The sequence below is a fragment of the Lepisma saccharinum genome, chromosome 9 (genome assembly GCF_977018435.1).
Source record: "Lepisma saccharinum chromosome 9, izLepSacc3.1, whole genome shotgun sequence".
In the NCBI taxonomy this organism is placed as follows: domain Eukaryota; kingdom Metazoa; phylum Arthropoda; class Insecta; order Zygentoma; family Lepismatidae; genus Lepisma; species Lepisma saccharinum.
In genome coordinates, this window is record NC_139237.1 from 89,477,050 (window position 1) to 89,494,867 (window position 17,818).

A 17,818-nucleotide genomic window follows, 5' to 3' on the forward strand; every position below is an offset into this window, starting at 1 on the left:
AAAAATTGTAATTGCTTTTTCTTTTTTACACATTAACACTCTTCCTCCTTGCAAATAATACTGTTTCAAAGCTTTTGTCTCTGCAACTTGTAGTTTCCTGTTTGCACATACTTTGTTTAGAGATATTCTAAATAAGAACTGTCCCTTGTAGGAAAAAAAAAGTACATGGAATAGTGGATTTACTGTACATTGAATTTAACAAGCACTAAATTTTGTATAGTAGGTGAATTTGAAAATAAACCTGCAATGATTGTTAAAATTTTTGTTTGTGCAGTAGTGACACTGTAGACAATACTTTGTGATGTATGCAATAAATGCTGTCATAAATCACGTGAAGTTATTCGTGAATTGTTACTTTATACTTTCAATTCTATCATAGACTTTAGTGGAAGTAGTTTCTATTGTACTGCTTTATTTGTTTAATCAATTACAACTGCTATAATCAAATTAACAAATCAACATAGAACACATAATATCACCAGAAATGGATATAGCAATGTATGTCCGCTCATTTTGTTGCTTTTTCCTCATTTATCTGTACAGGTGATCTGCGAGAATGTTAGATGCTATCTCAGATTCCCACTTGTCCCCATTGCTTAGAAGCTTCTCTTTGTTGTAGAGCAGCTCTTCTCTCGTTTCTGTTGAGTATTCAAAATTTGGACCCTGTAATTAAGAAGTTAATATCAGAACACTTGATGGTGTGCATGGGACCACTTATGCTTGCTCAAACTTGTTTGGGCCTCCCACGTTCGAGAGTACCACACTCATAGTGGAATGATTGGTAACGTCCCGTATTTCTGAGCCTAATAAGCAACACTGTGAACCTAAATCCCATACATGGATGGAAACACTCTATGCAATTACAATTATAAATCATAATTATGTAAGACTCAAATACTATATGTATGAAAGTATGCAATATCTACAGACTGAAACGTAAAGTGGATACACATGCTGACAGACTTGGCTAATCAATTAAAAAATATTGTATTAGTTCAACAAGTAGGTGTACATCATTGCTCACTTACCGAAATTGATAATCATATTCTGTGAAATAATAAAATGAAGTTATAACTTTCAATCGACCATCATTTTAATGTGACTATAATCGTAGGAACATAAAATGTCAGGTTAAGTAGTTTCAGCCCATAACCATCTATTTCTTTTTCACATTTCACTGTGTATTGTAAGTGGTAACATTATTGTGAATATTCGTCCGAAGAAGACCCTGTTAGAGGTTGGAAACATTGCGTTTTTATGTGTATTTTTTATACTATAAAAGTTTGCCTTGGTCAGGATTTTAATGTTTTATGTATTGTAAGATATACAAAACTGCATTTTAACATTGACATGATGACTATGTTCACTTAATTTTCAATTTTGCTGCATCTTTTATTTCACGATCCATATTTAAGGGCCCACTACCATAGACAAATGATGGAAATGCATTCTACTAATAGGCTTCGAGTGTTTGATTGTTTTCGGCTCGTTCAAGTGTTTTTCTCTCGAATGAAAGATCTATCAATTCTGTATACCATCTAGCATTGCCCATGTGAACAATCGAGCACTCGAGCGAAAATCCCTCATTTCAGTATTCTAGTGTAAATTACGATAATAAGAATTGAATCAATTAATCTACTAATAATTTCATATTGATTTATCAGTAATTTTATTACTGGAGCCTCTCCAATATGGCATACTGGTAATTCCATCACCTTGTAATCAAGAGGTCCCAGGTTCAATATTTGGTTCAGGCAGATTGCACAGTGCCAGCCCCCGTGGCAGAGTGGTTAGCACATCATGCTATGATGCCAGGGGTCTTGGGTTCGAATCCCAGCCTGGGCATGGATGTTTGCGAGTTTCCATTCACCAATTCCATCATATCATCACTCATTCCCATCAGCCAAAAGTGGCACAAAAAGCTAAGTAAAATATAGCAAATCAATCTAGATTGCACAGTGGTTTGGATCGCACTTTAAACTGTAGGTCCAGTCCCAATTAGCCTATCTGTTCATTAAGTGAACTAAAAATTCAAACTAACATCGGTAATTTTACTGTTCTGATATTATTTATAGCAGCAAAGAAGCCTGGGTATAGCTTCATTCCATCAGTTCTTTATTCATTCTCATTGTTGCGAATAATCCAGTAGGTAGCAAAATGACGAGGTAACAGTTTCATACATCGGAGACACATTTCTTCAATTTTACACAAGAAACTACTTACGGAAATGAATTTCTCCAAGGTTTACAACGTTCGTCGAGGTATTTTCTTTCATCGTGGAATATATTTGACCGGGAAATCATGTATTTTTCAAGAGAAATATCTCACTGACGCACAATTGCCATTGTTTTCATTTTTGCCCTACGACAACCAGATGCTGCGTATGTTTGATGATGGAAGCCCCTGTCAGTGTTTCAACCCCCACTTTTTTTTTACTATGCTTGCCTAATGTAACCAAACCTAACCTAACCTTGTCGGAAATGGTTCGTGGGGCTATCTGTCAGCTACTGTGCTTAATGGTTCATGGGGCTATCCGTGAATGGTTTGTAGGGCTATCCATCAGCTACCTGTGCATAATGTATAATTTCCACCGGTGACGAACACGATAGTAGGTATTTTTTGGTGAAGAAGGTTGAAACACTGCATACCCACAACATGAGTCAAGATGTGCTCGCCATATTGTGTGTTCCGGAAGCGAAGAAAGGAATAAAAAAAAGCACTCAGAATGTGAAAAATTGCGTTTGTTTTCGTGTAAAAAGCATACTGGCACCTTCAACTATGTTCCGCAATACACAATTGGTAAGTACGAACCATGCGAAACACAAAATATTATATTTTAATGTCTCTCCGATCTATGAAACTGGTACCAAATGACCAACATAATACCTAGCTACTTTCCTTCAATTTCTATTTTTTTAGTGATTTTTTAATTTCATAGAATAACTTAATTTTATCACAATTCCTTTCAGTATCTTTAAAAAAAGTTAAATTAATCCTTCCACCTTCAACACTATTTTTAACCAATAAGAGAACACTGATTTTAAAAATGAAAGAAAATATAAGAACCTTGCCTCAACTATAGCATCAACAGGGCATGCCTCTTGGCAGAATCCACAGTAGATACATTTTGTCATATCTATATCATATCTGGTTGTCCTCCTGCTCCCATCTTCTCTCATCTGTGCTTCAATAGTAATGGCCTGGAATTCAATATTGTAGTGTGTTAGTATGCTATAGTCAGAAAATTAGTAACTGTGAAACAAGAGATCTATTTTTATTATTTTAAATGGAGATCTTTTCAAATTTTATTTATATGGATCCCAAATATCATTAGGTAATTCAAAATTATCTTCATTTTAACAAAGATTCTTGATCTCTTCTGTTGGATTAAATTTCAAAGGTGGTGGCTGACCATACTTGTGAAAAAGAAAACTCCATGTTTGTTCCAACAATGTAACATTATTGACAAGATTCATTGTATAACTGCTATTTGTTGAATTTATCCTGTTTTCATAACTAAAGTTCAAATCACCAACCCTGAGACCTTCTGTAAACAAAACCACATGCATGCAGAAAGCATTGCAAACTCATAGAAGTAAAATAATCCACACGAAAATCCAGCGTTGTTACAGGATTCATTACGAAAGGTAAAACAACAGCCAATTTGTAGTATGGGATACGCTGCCGCAAATGACGTCTCACTTTAAACCCAATGCTCTTTCTTTTATACTTATTGCTTCATTTTTATGGTTAACTCTTTGCACCAGTAATAATTTCCCATAAATTTGGCTTCTTGCATGCGAATTGAATATATTTTACTTGCATTTTTTTAGACAAAATGATATAACATGGTAATGTATATTTCTAAGGTTTGATATAGATACGAGTGTATTTGAATTTGAATTTTATTTTTCTTCCGTTGAGCCTTGTTTAAAAGGGCATGGAAAACGTCAAGATACATAATGAAATAATAATTAGTTAAGTACATGATAACAAAAAGGAAGAAACATTGTGTAGTACATTACATCACTACACCAAAGTAAAAATGAAAAAATACACTTCATTACACTACAATAAAAATAAAAAACACATTATCATTGTTGCATGATTGAAATAAGAATACAATTAAAATACATATTTTTTAGTACATTGGCCTTGTATTGTCTTGTTCCATGAATTCTCCAATACTGTAGAGAGCTCTCTGTCAAATATTTTTTTATTGTTTGTATTTGTTTATCTTTTGGAGATATCAGTTTTATGTCATGAGGCAGCTGGTTGTAGAATATTTTTCCGGCATTCATTGGTGATTGTTTTGAGATATTGAGTCTGTGTTGCTTCTGGTAATAATTATCTTTCCCCCTTGTATTGTGGTTGTGTAATTGGTTATTTTTAGTCATGCTTCCAGTATTTAGAACAAACGTTATAGCCTTATAGATGTATAGGGAGTATATTGTCATTATTTGTTTTTCCCTGAATAACTCTTTGCAAGATTCCTTACAGCCTAGTTTGTACATTATTCTAAGTGCTCTCTTTTGAAGTCTCAGTATTCTGACAGTATTATTATAAAATGATCCACCCCAAGCTATTATGCCATATTCAACATAGGGGTAAATTAGTCCATAATATATGCATTTGTTAATTTCTGTTAAATTATATTCAGCCATTTGTTTTAGCAGGTATAGATTAGATGATAATTTACTGCAGATGTTGTTAATTTGTTCTTCCCACGTTAATTTTTTATCTAGTGTTATTCCCAAAAACTTTACTGAAGATACAGTTTCTATGAGCACATTGTCTATGTATAGTGTTTGTGACTCAAAATCCATGTTTCCGATTGTATTGAATATCATAAATTTTGTTTTATTGTTGTTTATTATTAATCCATGTGAAGTTAAGTATTGTGCCAGTTGGTTTATGGTGATAAAAGTGTTTATTTCAAGCTTCCTAGGGTCGATACCTCTGGCAAGAACGGTTGTGTCATCTGCATAGGTGACAATTTTTGTGTTTGGGTATTCTGGTACATTGTTTATGTACAAAATAAAGAGCAGGGCCCCCAGGATTAATCCTTGGGGTATCCCCATTAACACTTTCTTACTTTGTGATTTAAAGTTAGTGACTATACCATGCATGTTGTAGCTTATTTGCATAATTTGCATTCTGTCCTGTAGATAAGATTGTATAAGTTCATAAGCTATCCCTCTTATTCCTATATTGCTTAGTTTGACCATAAGTAGGTCATGTTTTACCCTATCGAATGACTTGGAAAGATCTAGATATATAGTGTTTGCAGCTCCGTGTTTCTCTAATGTTTCGGTTACATAATCGATTAACTGTGCTAGAGCTGTGTTTATTGATTTCCCTTTCTGGAATCCATGCTGGTTTCTGTTTATTATGTTATATTTGTTACAAAACTTTATAATATAATTTGATAACATTTTTTCCAATATCTTTGAAAAAGCAGATGTTAGGGAGATAGGTCTGTAGTTCTCAATGTCTGTTGCAGCTCCTTTTTTGAATATGGGTACCACTGTGCTGTGTTTTAGAACTTTGGGGAATGTACCAAATTTTATTGAATTGTTGACTGCATACAGCAGGGGTTCTAAAATAGATTCTGAGCAGGATTTAATAAGTTCAGCTGACCATTCATCAGGTCCGTGTGATTTTTTGTTTTTTAAACCTTGTATAACTTTTTTTTAACTCATTAGCACTTACTTCTGGGATATATATACTGTTTGGCCGATATTTCTCGATTGGGATCTCTAGTGTTTTGTCATTATTTTCATTCTCTCTGTTTGTGTTGGTTAAGTTTATAAAATATTCGTTGAATAAGTTACATATGATATTCGGGTCAATTACTTCAGTGTCATCCTTGATGACTTTTATGTTTGCTTTATCATTGTTTGTGTTTGATACAGGTGATTGTTTACTATTTTCCAAATGGCTTTTTGTTTATTAACAGACTTTTTTATTTGTTTACTGAAAATATTTGATTTTTGATTCTTTATGGCTTTCTTGAATAGTTTTTTTACATTTTTGTACTTTTTCTGGTGCTTAGTGTCTTTTGTAATTCTAAAGTTTTCATATTCTATTTTCTGTAATGTAAATAAAATATATATAATGGGCATTAACAGACATATACAATGCTGTAAGTCCAATAAATATATTGATGATGATGATCAAAACAAGACAAAGAAAGTTCGTAAATTTATTGCGGTTGGAAACTTTGACAAGCATCCTAATAATAATTTTTGTTCCGCCAAATATAGTGCACTTTGTAAAATAACTTGGTGACATGGCAAGACAAGATAAGTGTGAACATTTTGTAGGAATATGCATTGTAACTTTCAATGAGCTTAGAGATTTGTGTACATAATGATATTTTATAACATTGGTTATTTTCTAAAAATAATCATGTGGACAGCAAGGAAGTAGTGCCACTTTCAACATGGTGAGTTCTATGCGTGCGGGAAGGTCTCCGTGTTCAGTGATACATCGAATCGGTGAGACGGTTTATTTACAGAAGGTCTCAGGGTTGGTGATTTTACACTTTATAACATTGTTCAAACTAAAAATAAATGTCTGATGAAGGAAGCACGTGTTCTTGCAAAACGTTACAACAGAAATTGTGTTTATATGCTTGTAACAACCATGAACTACAAGAGAAATATTTCTACAATGCAAGCAATATGTACATACAAGAAAAATTCCTCTTTGTTTTACGTTTGTTACAAGCATTTAAACACATTTTTTTGTTTTATAACATTTTGGATAAACACACACTCCCCTTCATCAGACATTTATTTGTAGTTTGATCAATGTTACACTTATAGTAGGGTAGTCGGGGGTAAAGGTCCGCGGAGGGCAAAGATCCGCAGGGCTTTTTTGCGAAGGCTTTGAATTGAACTGGCACCACTGTTGTTCAGATCACGAGGTATAGTGAAGGAGATTGGACGTACGAAGTGTGGTGTTCCTACAACCAAAACCTTTACAGCTATGAGGTAAGTTACGTTTTTGTATAGTTTGATGTAATTTGGAATAAACAAACCACTTCTCTGACACTGGCGTGGTTATAGGTTCATGTATTACTATGTTTGTGTGTTTATGTATAAAGCTTTATTAATCATATAATGGAGGAAGTCCACCAAAATATGCTGTTATTTGGCGGGAATTGGCAGCATTTTATAACATGGCGATATGGGGTAAAGATCCGCTGAGAGAGTGAGGCAAACGTCCGCTGCGGACTTTTACCCCATTCGTATAATTTTTCAAATCGTATATTCAATTCCTCTACATTGTTAATATCTATATAAATTATCTATATAAATAATTATGGTTGTAAAAACATATTTTTCTCTGTAAGTAGAGTTTGTGTGGTAACAATGCGTGTTGAATTGCTAAATAATTTTTTGTCTTTAAAAATTCTTTCTGTATTAATTTATAATTGCATAGCTATCTATTAAACTTCATGAACTTTTTTAGGTACCGGTATTGTTGAAAATTTTTCTCTTTGTAGCTTTGTCGAATCATGTGAAAGTGGAAGCAAAATTAGACATTTTGTGTTGATAGCTTCTGAATTAATTATAGCATAGAGCTTAGCGTATTTCTCAAACAACATCGCAAAATTTTGATTCAACAGGAAAAATTCAATCGGGGGAATATATTCAATTATTGTCAAATGTACATAATATATCTGATAAAGAATACTTTCTAATGCTAGAAGTCCTCATACAAACCTCATTTTCTCGTTGCAGGAACTACAAAAGAAAGAAAGCAGAAGTGAGACCACTGACCAATGCTCTTTTTCAACAAGCACAACAAATTAAAGCAGATGGCATGTCTGTAAGAGAAATCGGTAGAGTTCTTGGGTTCGATGAATCAACAGTTCGTAAAAGATTGAAAGCTGGCAACGGAGTTGGGTCGCTAGGACGTTTCAAACGTGTGTTCACGCCCGAGCAAGAAAAGGAAATAGTGACACATCTTAAAGACTTGGATGCCCGTTTCTATGGACTTACATTGAAGTCTCTACGCTTCCTTGCCTATGAATATGCAGAAAGAAATGAAATCACGCATTCCTTTTCAAAGGAATCTAAGTTAGCTGGCAGAGACTGGACAAGGGAATTTATGAAGAGGAATCATCTCTCTCTGAGAACTCCAAGAAAGACAAGTGTTGCTAGAACAATGGGATTCAACAGGCAACAATTGACCCAATATTTTCAAAATTTGAAACAGATCCTGGAGAAATACCACTTTCCGCCAAACCGCATCTACAACATGGACGAAAGTGGCTTCCAAACCGTTCCAAATAAATTACCTAAACATGTTGCTCCAAAAGGTAAACGAGAAGTGTCAAAAAATGTGTCAGCTGACAGAGGAAAAACAATTACAGTTGCTTGTGCGATGAGTGCTACAGGACATCACGTCCCACCATTTTTCATATTTTCACGAAAAAGAAACAATCCGCTTCTTCTGAAAGATGGGCCAATCGGTTCCGCAATGGCTGTGACAGATTCTGGTTATATGAATGTGGGAACATTTTTAGTTTATCTAGACCATTTTAGAAAACACACTAACCCCTCTGCAGAAGCCCCAGTTTTGCTTATTTTGGATAATCACATATCACATGTTTCCCTCCAGGCTATTACTTCGGCTAAGAAACACAACATACACATGGTTAGTATTCCTCCTCATAGCAGCCACCGAACCCAACCCTTGGATCGTGCTTTCTTTAGGCCATTGAAAGCTTATTATGATGATTTATGCGACAATTGGATCACATCAAATCCTGGTCAGCTATTAACTGAGTACCACGTAGCAGATATATTTAATCGAGCATTCGAGAAAACAGCCACAGTAGAAAAAGCTACTCAAGGATTTCGAGTGACTGGAATTCATCCATTGGATATCAATATTTTTAATGATGAAGATTTTTTACCAGCCTCAGTAACAGAACAAGAACATGAAATTGATACTGTTGATCTTGAAGATCCTGACCTGCGTGGAAGAATTTTCTTTGAAGATAGTCTGCCTGAAAACTCTCAGTCTGCTCTTGTAGAAACAAGGAATGATGAGTCCAGCAACGTGGCTGCTCCAGGAAATCCTACTCCTGTCCCTTCCTCTTCCGTTGATAGGACAAGCAACAGAGCTGCTCTGGAAAATCTTGCACCTGGGACTTCTAGTTCTCGTCAGTCATCAGTGTCTCCCCATGATATTATTCAACTCCCGAAATTAAATATTAGAAGAAAACGTACGGGAAGAGGCCTAAAATCTACTCTTCTCACTTCGACACCACACAAGGAAAAACTTGAAGCACTACGGCAGGGAACAGTAGATCACGGGAAGAACGTCTACGAATCAAAAAAATCAAAGAAGAGACTCTTTCAAAGTACTGATAACCCGAAGAAAAGAGTTGATGAAGAAATTGTGTCGTCGTCTGAATCAGAATCCCAATTTTCCCTTCATGAAAGCAGCGATGATTCTGCATTTGTAGTAACCAGCGATGAATCAGAATGTGACAACATTCCAGCTGAACTTCTACCCGGTGACTTCGTTGTGGTGAAAGTGTATGGAAAAACTAAATCATCATTCCGTTTGTACGTGGCTAAAATCATTGAACTTGACGTTGATGGCTACATCGGTGTCTTTTACAAAAGGGCTCCGCAAACTATGAGATTCAAGGAAACAGATGAACGATCGTTCTTTCATAAAGACGATGTTGTGAGGAAATTGTCCACACCGATTCAAAGCAGTTCTACTCGATTCAAAGACATGATAGGTTTTTAAGACTGATCTGAGTGATTTGTTTTTGTTCTAAAGTTATTTGAGTTTAATTTTTAAAGTTATTGAAATCTTGGGATACCTACTTGTCAATTTAAAATGAGAGACTATTTTATGTTATATGGTTATCATAATTCAGTTTAATACAGTAAATATAGCAAAAGTTATTGTAATAATTTTCTTCTTGCTGTGTGCGGCAAGAATCCGCAACATAGTACACCTGCGGATTTTTGCCCCATGCTATGGGGCAAAAGTCCGAATTTGCTTATGTTGATAAAATCAAATTCTTACTTTAAACCATTAACTTTGCGGGTTCTAAAACTGGTGTTCATTTTAGCTGTATAAATAAGGTATCCATTTATGACATTTTGAGATTAAAAACTTAAGACCAAAAATCGACAAAAAATCAAACGTAAAAACTGCGGACCTTTACCCCCACCTACCCTATCACTCAAATACATGAATAAATACTTCTAACATCCATATACTAGAAGAATAATCATATTGTTGTTCCATCTTCAAACTTGAAAATTTGAAGATTTATCTTACCTGTGCTGGGCAAATAGCCTCACAGAGCTTACAGGCAATGCACCTCTCCTCTCCTGAAGGGTATCTTCTCAGGGCATGCTCCCCTCTGAAGCGAGGGCTCAAGGGACCTTTCTCAAAGGGATAATTTATGGTGGCTGGCTCCATGAAAATATGAGCAAGAGTTACCCCTAAACCTGTGATAATAGAATTAAGCTATAGTGAGAGTTCATATACAAGTAAATACATATATGGTGCTATAAAGCAAATACTACATGCTGGCAAAGCTATAGTTGTACATAACTAACTCACTCTTTAACCTTCTTATATCCGAAAGTTTATGGCTGCAGCAACACAATTAAAGTTACATAAAGTAACATTAAAATACAGCATGATAACACATTAAAAATATCAACATTTGATTCAACTCTCTGTGTGATTTAGTTGAGGTGAGTTGGTGTTTTTTAAGTGCACTTACACATAAGGCTAATCGGGACTGGGCCTACAGTTTAAAGTGGGATCTAAACCACTGTGTGCCTCCACCGGGTATCGAACCTGGGACCTCTTGATTACAAGGTGATGACGCTACCACTGCACCATCGGGGAGGTGTGTGTGATAGAAAATCAAGAGCAGGTCTGAAATTGTATGTACAGAGTTCATCAGCAACAACTGAAAGAGTATCCTCCAAATATCAAGACACAGGAGCTCTATGATTTTCTAAAATTGATGCCAAAAATATATTGACATTCACGTGCAATGTAAAGTGCTCCCCTGTGCTTTGCACCATGCCATGAAGGCACATAAGGGGTGTGGAGTTAGAGCCCCATGCTTTCTTGATCACGGCCGAAGGTGGGGCGGGGGGTGATGTGATCAGCACCATGCCCCTGGACACCTTTACCCACCAGAGTTTCCTCCAGGAACCCACTTTATACGACGCTAGGTGGGCACCAGAGCCACTTGAACAGGTGGAAAAAATCCTGGTTCTCCCCTGCTGGGGATTGAACCCGGGTCTCTCGCATGGTAGTCACACGCTGCAATGTTCAGTGGTAATCCAAATTTGCAAGTAGAGCAGAATGGTCCTTGATATAAGTTTGTGTTTGATTCATCATGACCAACCGAAGTCCACCATGTAGAATTTGAAGGAAAACCCATCCAGTTTCCAATAGGCTCCAGAATCATATGGTCAATTCCAAGAAAATTGAAACCAAAATGTTAAATTATAATATGTATTTAAGTCAGTCATTTTACATATAACTTATGACTGACTATATAATGTATGTTTGAAATTATGTGATATATATTTGTATATTTTTTTCTTACTGTGGTGATGATGTAAACAGAAAGGTTACACCCATAACATATAAAACTGTTTTCATGATTGGGGAATAAAATAAAGTTTTATAACAAATACATGTAAACAAGTTAATAAATTTTCCGTGAGACTTAATTTGAAAGATTCTATTAACTTTGGTGGGCTGAAATGAAAACTGTTATGTCCGAAACATTTTAATTGTGTTATAATTAGGAAATATGAACAATTTGATATTTATATTTCTACTATAAAATTTCTTAAGCTTGTAGCACTGCTTACATATCAGAAGTTTTCTTATATTTTCTGAGTTTCTACAGTTTGTAACAATATAAGTTTCATCAATATATATAAAGAATAATTACATCCTAAAACTGCAAAATATAACTATGTAAAGTACATGTCAATATATTTCTTTTTGTAAAGAAAAATCGGAGCTTTTTATAAGACTAGTTTCAAGAATACACAAGGTCAAAATTTCAATATGTAACAAAATAATGTATTCTTCATTTGAAAATTGAAGTTACGACTCCTATAATGCATATTCAAATACTCAACAGAAAATATTGTATATTTAAATTTGTTTTCTCATTTAGTAGGCAGTGATGCTGATCTTTCTATGTAGAGTAACCAGTAGTTAATATTTTACTTCTTACAAAGTCCATTACATGACTACTTCAATCAGAAAAGGAGTCAAGAACCTAATATAAATAGTAAAAGAAAAAAAAGCCTTCCTACCTACCACTTAAAACATAAACTCCCAATGTTTCTCACATTTACTTACCCCTGTCATGAAATTTCCAATCTATCTGAACAAACATTTATCCACTAATAAATTAATTCTGCTTACCTCTGAACAATTCAGTCCAAAACATTGTCTGTGATGCTCTGTCTGTAATGTCTTTCATGAGCATGCTAGGTTCAGGTGGATGGACACAAATGAATTCGCCCTTGCACTGTGTCTGCATGGACCTAGCCAAGCGGACACCACCTTTCAGAAACCTGGAAACTGTAAGGAAATATTTACTAAGCAAATGTTTGTCTTGGATTATTTTGAAAATTGTTGATCCTTAAATTAATGTACTGGAGCTAGAAAGCAAGTAATGGCAACACAATCATCACATTGCATATAAAGAATTGGTAACAGTTCCGTATATCGGAAACACGTTAAAATCGGATATTTTGTGTTTCGCATGGTTCGTACTTAACAATTGTGTATTGCGGAACATAGTTCAAGGTGCCATTATACTTTTTACACGAAAACAAACACAATTTCTCACATACAGAGTGATTTTTTTATTCCTTTCTTCGCTTCCTTAACACACAATATGGCGGCCACATCTTGACTCACATTGTGGTTATGCAGTGTTTCCAACCCTCTTCACTGAAAAATACCTACTATCGTGTTTGTCACCGGTGGAAATTGTACATTATGCACAGGTAGCTGACGGATAGGCTGGGTAGCTGATGGATAGCCCCACGAATCATTCACGGATAGCCCCACAAATTATTCAAGGATAGCCCCAAGAACCATTTCCGATAAGGTTAGGTTAGGTTTGGTTCGGTTAGGCAAGCATAGTGAAAAAAAAAAGGGGTTGGAAACACTGACAGGGGCTTACGTCATCAAACGTACACAGCATGCAGTTCACGTAGCGAAAGCAATGACAATTGTGCTTCGGAGAGTTATTTCTCTTGAAATATACATGATTTCCCGGTCAAATAGATTCCACGATGGAAGAAAATACCTCGACGAACGTTGGAAAGCTTGCAGAAACTCATTTCCTTAAGTAGTTTCTTCTGTAAAAATGAAGAAATGTGTTTCTGATATATGGAACTGTTACCAAAGAATTAACATTCTGCTTCTTTTTTTCTAGCACTTGGAGAGGGAAGGCATAGCTGCTCAATGCAGTCAATGTGGGTACTGCAGGACATGCAGACAAAGAAATATGAAGTAGTGGCAAATTGGACTTCCCTAAAGTGCTGTGTGAACAACATGCATAGATTAGGATCGAGGTGGCACATGAAAGGAACGTGAAAGAATGTTGAGTTTTTGTTTTTAGTCCATTTCATGAAAAAGAGGCTAATCGACACTGGACCTACAGTTTAAAGTTGGATCTGAACCACTATGTGCCTCCACCAGGTAACGAACCCGAGAACCCTTGATTTACAAGGCAATGAAGTTACCACTGCCCTATCAGGGAGGTCCATGAAAGAATGTCATTTACGTCTGAAATGCATGTGGCAACAATATTTTGCCATATCGGATATCGGTTCGTTGGGTGTGATAGCATGAAGATGCACCAACTGAAGGTTGTCCAGTCATCAACGGCATCGTAAATGTGCCACATACAAGTCATCCAGGCATCTATGCACATTACATATGGAATTGACTCAGTTCCTTCTGGAGCTGTATTGATGATGGACAGCTCCACCTCAATTTTAATCCATGCATGCTGTTTGCACTTCAAAAACAGAATTTTAGAGCAGTCCAATTTGTCACTCCTATATATATATATAACAGCTTCATATTTACCCATTTGTATGCCGTGCACTAGCAACACAAACAAACACATAAATGCAAAAAGCTGGGACCAATACAGTTAAACGTTGCTTCCATTGGATTACATATACGATTTGGAGATGGAAGAGTATAAGCTTAACTTTCTAACATTTTTTTGTATTGTATAATTTCTATAATATTTGTATTTGAGTTTTTGTTTTAAGTTCACTTTATACACAGAAAGACTAATTGACACTGGACATGGAAAAGCAGATTTGTTGGCCTATTGATTTTTTTTTTCTAGAAAGGTATACATATAGGAAAGTCTACCGAACCCAGTAAGTGTCAAATATTTTATTGACCCTCCCCCCATCCTTTTTTGGATCAATAAAATTACTCCTGAAAATGATACAGTTGAAATAGTAGTACTGAAAAATATTTTGTATGTAGCTACTGTTACTGTAAATCTAGCAAGTACACCATAAATTTATATACATTTAAGATCATCAATAATAAAGTTAATTAAAAATTATTAAGTTTCAGTTCTAATATTCCTAGCACCATTACAAAATTTAAATGCATCCATTCTTTTTGTTGTTGTTTGTTTATTCTCTTCCAAACAATTAGGAGAAAAATATTAATTTCAAATATGGATTGCTACATGAACCTCATGCTATAAATGTTTGAATATTATGCTTGGTTTCATGAGAAAATCTAATAGCTAAACTTCCAAAATATTCATTATTATACTTCTGGTATGATCCTGATATAGTATCAAGTAATAAATGATTGGAGTACTGGTGGGAAACTGCATGAAGTTGGGATAGTTTCAAGCAATAAATATGTATATATTTTCTGTGTGAAAGTAAGTCCCCCCCCCCCCCTTGCCAAAAAAGAAAAAGAAAAATGTCACACTCTTTTATATCTGAAATAATAAGATTGGACATTTTTTATCCCAAGTGGACAAACTCTCTGAATTAGGCTATAAATACACAGAAATACAATCAAGAAAACTTAAGATACTTCTCAAAGTATGTTAAGATTCTTCTTAGAAGAACAAACTTAAATTCTAATGTTGCAAACTGAGCATAATAACACATACTTTGATTGCATGTTATAAGGTTATCGAACATATTAGTCTGTTTTATTTCAAATTGGTTTGTTAAGTTGCAAATTGATGGAATGGTATGAACAGTTCTCACATTAACCATAGAACACTACCGTGTTCCCATATTACTGTATAACTACCACTACGTAAATATTATGTACATGCAGTGAATGATTTTTAACATAAACCTTAGTTTATAAAATCAAAGTGACAAATATTTTTTAATATTATTTTGTTTGTTTTCTACATTTTGCAGTTTTTATTCTTTATAAAATATATGAGCATGTTTTTTTTAAATACAGAATATATGAAAATAATGTATTAGTTGACAAACTTGTACGTACATTAAGAATTAATGTGAAAAATACACAATGAAAACAAATTTTGCAAATAATTATAACATTGTTAACAAGGAATAAAAAGACACCTTAGAAAAAAATAGTGCATTTCTGGAATTATCCACAGTCGGGGCACTTTTTATTTTGATGCTCACCACAAATTGGCTTCCCACAGGAGCAATACGTAGTTGTCATTCTCCTTTTCTTGTAGTTGCAGAAACTGCAATACTTTCTGTTCCCTTGTGACATGGTTGCTACTGTACTTGTCTCTTCCTTCCCAAGTACCTTCAGAATTGACTTTCTTAACTCCTGTGACAGTCCCGTATTTATTAGCCTTTGCTCCTGCCAGATCTTTGTCAAGTTCTCATGGAGGTGAAGCATGAACTGAATTCGTGAGAATGGTCTCTTTTCTGAGTTGCCCTGCTTGTTGTAGAAGTTGGGAGTGTGAATAATGTATCCATTGATCGCTGCGATGTTGATCATATTATAGAAAAATGAGAGGGGCCATCGCTTAGTTTTTCTTCCAGCATTCATTCGTTGGCACATTTGATCAAAAGCGTCAAAATGATTTTGGATTTCTTACTTTCACTGTTGATTGTTGCATCTTTGTGCATTGTTGAAATTAAAGCCACAATTTTGTTTTGTTTGGCCTTATATGATACTGCAGTTACATCGTCGTGAAACAGGAAGAGGCTTGATCCAGTCTTTCTCTCTTGATAATCTACATCTTTAAACTCTGATGGCAATTCTCGATTATTTTTCTTTATTATTCCGACCATTGTTAGTTTTTGCCTTTGAGAAGTTTTTCAGCAAGTGGAACACTTGTGAACCAATTGTCACAAGTTATGTTCCTGTTGCTTCCAGCACCAGTTTCAACCAATTTGATGTGGCCGATGACGTTCCACGTGTAGAATCTTATGAGGTCCGCTTCCTCTTCTGCCCCCTGCCCGGAGTCCTTGATGTTTCTTCGCAAACCTCTGCTTCTTGTATCTTTTCACAGATTGTTTGAAGTAACTCAGTATCATCAGGAACATTCTGGGTCGTCATCACTATCGTAAACACTGATATCAAAGTCCTTAACTTCCAAAATAACTTCTTCATTCTCTTCCAACAGCTGTTCTTCTTCACAACTTACCAAAAGTTCGCAAATTTTATCAGTTGTCAGACGTTTTTCATACATTTTCACTACGCGTATTACTACCGGCACGCAAATCTTACGTGAATACAAATGCCGTTATTACTACATGCACGTCAAAATTACGTGCAAGATTTTTCTTCTGTTACTATCGCTACGTATTATTGACGTACAGAGTCCCACATAATGCACAAACTAAAGACATTCACTGCTTTCGCCCTCCTTACCACAGTGCTGTCATGTGCCTGACAGAATGCCCGAGGAATACCATAGGCGGAGGGGTAGGTGGGTGCGATGTGGGAGATAGGGGAGGGAATTGAGCATGAAGCATACGTAAATTTTACATACGGTAGTGTTCTAGGGTTTAAAAGTGAATAATGTTAGAAAACTTCAGATAAATAAGTAATATTACATCTGTAATACATGAAGCATAATGTCTTGGGAAGAAATAACTGTGCTATGGACTGCATATGCTGATCTTATTGAAGGGTTTTCATAAATATGTCACTGTAACAGAAACATCCATTAATATTGTATACAAGGTAGGTATACAGATTCATTGACCAACTGAATACTGCAAGTTTATAATTGGAAGCAATGCTAATACTGTAAGCATCATGTACTTGTTCATTTTTTAAATCTTTTTCAATCATTTATCTAAAATATTTTACGTCACTCATTCCTTTCTCATTTAAATATAATTGTACTTTTTCCAGGATGCAGAAGTCGAATGCAAAAATGTACACATGTGCAAAAATTATGCAAATACCTGTACAAATTGTTCATGCTTGTCTCTCCATCTATATCTAACGTACTTCCATTTCTTCAATGTCAGTTAAGCCATAGTCACGTAAGTGAAAACTTTGCTCTTAGCTCCTTAAAATGGAGCATGCATAGTGCAAAATGTTGACCAAGGAAGTTTAGCCATTGGAAGTACACTTCTCATCAATATTTCTTACATTACCAGTCAGGTACTATAACAGCTATGCAAGTCCACTGAAGACCATGTGAAGGCAAACCTTTACACCCATCTGTATCAACAATTAACACAATATATCTTTCTATCTGGTTAAGGGTTGCAAAGGCATTTTGGTACAGCCAAAGATGATAATCACTATTTTCATACCT

The 17,818-nt window shown here is 35.2% G+C and overlaps 1 protein-coding gene across 4 annotated transcripts; it reads right to left on the minus strand.

Annotated features, from left to right (window-relative positions):
• Positions 1-3: 3 nt before the first annotated feature.
• On the minus strand, positions 4-14,791 carry LOC145992819 (NADH dehydrogenase [ubiquinone] iron-sulfur protein 8, mitochondrial-like). Of its 4 annotated transcripts, none has more exons than XM_083129210.1 (5): positions 14,671-14,791; positions 12,460-12,618; positions 10,324-10,496; positions 3,067-3,200; positions 4-663 (listed from the first exon to the last, which is right to left on the minus strand). In XM_083129210.1, exons 1-5 carry the CDS (start codon positions 14,693-14,695, stop codon positions 597-599), a joined length of 558 nt encoding a protein of 185 aa, XP_082985336.1. In that variant the 5' UTR covers positions 14,696-14,791; the 3' UTR covers positions 4-596. The 4 variants fall into 4 exon arrangements, with proteins under 4 accessions (XP_082985336.1, XP_082985335.1, XP_082985337.1 ...); XM_083129209.1 differs by having other exon boundaries at positions 6-663; positions 3,072-3,200; positions 14,677-14,739; XM_083129211.1 differs by having other exon boundaries at positions 7-663; positions 3,072-3,200; positions 14,605-14,724.
• Between the last annotated feature and the right edge of the window lie 3,027 nt (positions 14,792-17,818).

Excerpts from the sequence above, each read along its gene's own strand:
- LOC145992819 (XM_083129208.1), bottom strand. The coding sequence starts at position 14,695 with ATGGATGCATTTAAATTTTGTAATG. Across the intron at positions 10,497-12,459 it reads TTGGACTGAATTGTTCAGAG|GTTTAGGGGTAACTCTTGCT; the intron begins GTAAGCAGAATT and ends CTATTATCACAG. Across the intron at positions 3,201-10,323 it reads AGGCTATTTGCCCAGCACAG|GCCATTACTATTGAAGCACA; the intron begins GTAAGATAAATC and ends ATTGAATTCCAG.